The sequence below is a fragment of the Suillus paluster genome, assembly GCF_016628075.1.
Source record: "Suillus paluster strain FC165 chromosome Unknown EDB91scaffold_237, whole genome shotgun sequence".
Lineage (NCBI taxonomy): Eukaryota > Fungi > Basidiomycota > Agaricomycetes > Boletales > Suillaceae > Suillus > Suillus paluster.
Window position 1 is genome coordinate 18,807 of NW_024537797.1, and position 4,442 is coordinate 23,248.

The 4,442-nt window shown below is 46.1% G+C and overlaps 1 protein-coding gene across 1 annotated transcript; it reads right to left on the bottom strand.

The window, feature by feature from the left end:
• Positions 1 to 731: 731 nt before the first annotated feature.
• Positions 732 to 1,377, bottom strand: EDB91DRAFT_1340667 (uncharacterized protein; the record flags this gene model as incomplete). The annotated part of the gene is made up of 3 exons (XM_041325724.1): positions 732 to 996; positions 1,057 to 1,175; positions 1,219 to 1,377. The coding sequence occupies 3 exons, from the start codon at positions 1,372 to 1,374 to the stop codon at positions 873 to 875; spliced, it is 399 nt and encodes a 132-aa protein (XP_041168936.1). The 3' UTR covers positions 732 to 872.
• Positions 1,378 to 4,442: the final 3,065 nt, after the last annotated feature.

Here is a 4,442-nt window from a genome sequence, read left to right on the forward strand (position 1 = left end):
GTCAGTAGTACTCCTTAGACTTAACCTCCTCGTTTCTACATCATTGTAGGGCCTAGACGTTCCCTCTCAAATCCATCTTGCTTTATCCTCTTTGACTGAGTCCTGTGGTGTGATTCCAACTCCAGACACCTACTAGTTAGGTTAAGGGACGTGGGTCATAACATATAACCAGCCCAGATCTCTGTGCAAGGTGAATACAAAGCAGCATACTTTGAAGGCCCACTTAGAAATACAGAATGTTGGAGGATTCCAAGTGGATGGAAATCTTTGGAAGAATGGATCATCTGGGTTACTATCAGGCTGTTCCAGCTTCGGGTGCTGTATGCCCTTACTGGACACTGGAAAATTCTGAGTTTGGGTGGGCATCAGCAGCTGTAACAGGCGGTAATTGACTTTTCTGAGCCAGAAGTCATTGTGAGGATATATAGGTCAGTGGAAAGGGGCATGTCGAAGAAATGAAAGGGTTCACTGCACCTGTTACCTGATGGCACAGTAGTGCTTCTGCATAGATTGAGGGCCACTTGACTGTATTTACTTGGCACATGATCGCAGAGTCCAGACTCTATCAGTAAACTATGTACTTGGTTCTGTACAGTGCCACAGTGACATACATTGGACAGCTCTGTACGGAACATCCCGAGCCACAGAGCTTCATCTAGTAAATACTATCATTCCGGGTAATCTGCAACTTTTTCAGCAAATCTTTTGTAGCTCATCAACCACTTCATTTTATCTTCCACGAATTTAGAGAGTTGTAGATTCGTACCACCTCTATATAGATCTGATTTTTGCTCATTTTTAGGACGTTGTGGTGTGGTGTCGGATGAAAGCCGAGAAAATTCAGGGTCTGACTGCTAATCTGCAAAATATGGTCACGTCATGTCACGCCTCGGCGCAGCACCGGCACCGTCAACTTTGACTCTCCGCAGCTCTCGATCTGTTGGCGTTGAGTCGTCGAACTTGAAGTTGTTGAAGTTGTGCAAAGCTCTGAAAGTACTGAATACAGCAATATATTATTATTAAGTATCGCAATTCATGTAGTTATTGTGATTGTACTGGTGATATGGTCCTGAATAGAGCTGACGGCCTGCGACATCATATATCTGTGCCTCACCACCAACTCGAACATCTGCTCTACCAGCCGGCGCAAAGTGAGGAATATGTGGAGGCTGAAGCTGAGGTGCGGAATGGTGCATGGGACAATATGGGGGTGCATACCCGAGTGGGGGAAGATCCATGCGCACCATTGAGGGTTGACTCGGAGGGATAGGCTGTGGCTGATAGCCACCAAATGGTTTGTGCATTGAATTTTGATGAATCATGTCTTGCTTCGGCTTTCTTCTGACGGATAGTACGCCTGTGGTTTGGTGCCATTGTAACAAGGATGCGAGAATGATGCAAGAGGAGACAACACAACACAATGCAAGACTTGGTGTGGAGAGTGCAGATGCCGTGCACTAGCCGAGTGTGCCGTAGAGGAGATTGAATTTCTTACACTCTCTCCTATCTGCTGTCACGTTTTCATACATGTCGTCAATTCTTCCTCTATAGCATCTTAAAACAACAGAATGACCTTTATCGAAATTGTGTTCTGGAATCCTGACGAGGTGATTGTCATGCTCCAGGTATAACTTTGTGAATATATCTGTAGGATCTATGGGATCTGGATGATTTATGTTCCTGCATGGTTACAAATTACCACTATTTCATCTCTCGCAGCTCCAACACTCAAGAAATTTTTATTCTACTTGGACAATACATCATCTATAAGTAGTCTACATATGCCTGAATTTTTTTGAAGTGAGTCGAGCAGCGCGTTGAGGTGTTTTGAACATTTTGCATATTACATGCTAGTTGCAGATTACCCGGAATGATAGTATAACAAACAAATTCGCATCTTTGATAACTACCAACGTAATTTACGTGTAAGACAGTTACCTTGGCCCTGGTCATAAGTATGAATTGTCACGCACTGCCCCAGCAAGGCATGATCCTTGAATTGCCTGAGCCCTGAGTGTTGAGCGCTCATAAGGGTTGAAATTGCCTAGCGTCAATTGGGTGATTTGCTGAAGTGCCGATCAAGTCAAGAAGTCTGTGATCATATGCAAAGTAAATACCGTCGAGTGACCCTCAATCTATGCAGAAGCACTACTATGGAATGTCAGCTCCACTTTCCCGGACAAGGATGTATGTAGATGTATGTTCTTTGGGAACACATGCGGCTGCCCAAAAAGTTCGAAATGGACTCGGAGGTAAAAGGTCAGCCGTAGATAGACGACGTGGATGACCAGTCAGTTTGGTGTTATCAGAAATATTTGCCTGCAGAGAAATGCATTTGGGGGCCGGCTTGCAATAGACTGACTTTTGAGGTAATAGCTTGTAGTTTGCGACGAGCTAGCTTGAGAAGACCCAGGTGTTGAAGCTCAATCCCTTGATCTTTTTGAGTGCGTCTAAATCAGATAAGTGATGGCGTGCACACACCTCCTTGCTCTTTCGAGGGTGGGGTGGCATGGTGATGACCATACAGAACTTGAGATCATGTATGAATGACGGAAGAATACAAGAACACAGACTGACCGCACGATGGGCCACGGCGTACCGCCACTTCCATATTGGTTCCGCGACTAGATTTACGCAAGGAGATGCTCATCTGTAGTATGTACATGTGTCATACTTCGCCAAAAACGTGGAATATCGTAGAAAAGGCAGGCTGAATCCCACGAGGAATCATTACACCGGAGTTCTGCGAATGTGTCGATCACAGTAGCGCACTGGCAGAGCGTCAAAGACACTTGGTAATTTGAGATCTCGCAATAAATCTAGCCTGGGCTCGGTCATGGTCCAATTCGGCACCTCGTTCAACAAGGTAGATGTGGTGGAAACGGGGAGCATCGAGATTGTCGAGCCGAGTGTACAGTTTGAAGGTACATCTGCCTAGGGGTCCGGATACTACCACTGAACTAGGGGATACTAGTACTCAATGTCCATTTGTAGGAATAATCGATCGTGGCCATTAGCACACTTGCTAGAACACTCGCCCAACCTCCGGATGTTCAAGCGGCGCTTTCTCCCCCTCTTGTCGTCCAAAGTGGTGAGTGCATAAGTCTATCAAATAGTGGTATGGCGGTGAACTCAGAATCGACACCATATGACAAGCACCAATGAATGCCAATGTTGAAGTCATATAAGTTTGGACGAGTGTAGACTGAGATAGAAAACCCGTGAAGCCGATGGCTGATGATGAACAGTGTAAGTCGCAATCACGCATTAAGTACAAGATGAACTGCTCACCAACAATCATCAGCACCACTGATATGAAAAAAAGGATGACTGGAACTGCCAAACCCAGGAGGTGCCAAAAAATTCTCCAGCGCCTGAAAATTATGACCTGCAGCGAGGTCAGCTCTGGCCTGTCATCCTCACAATCTACTATGGGACGCACTTTTGTAGTAGCACGCTTTTGATAACGGGTTGCGGCAAAAAATGCGTGTAGCTGGTACAATAGCCCAAACAACGAAAAGACAAGCGACTCCGCCAAACAGGCATAAGATAGACCGGATGAGTAGTCGACATCTTGGGGAAGGGGTGGATTTGAGGAGATGAAGACCGCAACAGTGGCAAGCACAAGTCCTTGCTGCCAAAGGACAGATTAGTGCGATCAGTTTGAATGAACGAACCCTATCGTCAACACTTACTATGGTGCTCAATTGACCGAGCAGGCTCAGATATTGAGTATGCAGTTCTTCCCAATTATCTCCCGTACTCAAAAGGTAGTATAACCAGATCAGATCCCCGTGAAAGGTGAATACGACGCAGCATATTTTGAAGGCCCACTTGGAAATACAGAATGTTGGAGGATCCCAAGTGGATGGAAATCCTTGGAAAAATAAATCGTCTGAGTCACTGTCAGGCCGTACCAGCCTCGGGCGCTGTATGCCCTTACTGGACACTTGGAGATTCTGAGCTTGGTTCGACATAAAGGATGGTGGGGTAATTGACTGTCTCTGAGCTAGGATCCACTGCGAGGATATATAGGCCGTGGAAAGGGTGCATGCTGCCTCATGCCGATGGCAAGGGTTCACTGCGCGTATCAATTGATGGCGCGATGCTACTTTGCTTCAGTCTTGCGGCACGGAATATTACGAATGCATGTCTAACTTACCGCCGCCAAATGAGCGCTAATAGTTTTGGAAGGAGGGACAAATCTAGCTGTATGACTGCGTGGCGCGACGATTCTGCCCAGGCATTCCTGGAAGGACGGACAAACATTTCAGAGGGGATAAACTATGCTCGTAACTTGAATACCTTGAGAAAGACCATAAGCAGAAGTTCGTTTCAGGAATATGTATGAATTAGCACGCACCGTCGAAGCAAGGCTTGATCCTTGAATTGCCTGTCTGAGCGCTGCTCATAAGATCTGGGATCACCTAGCGTCAAAACAC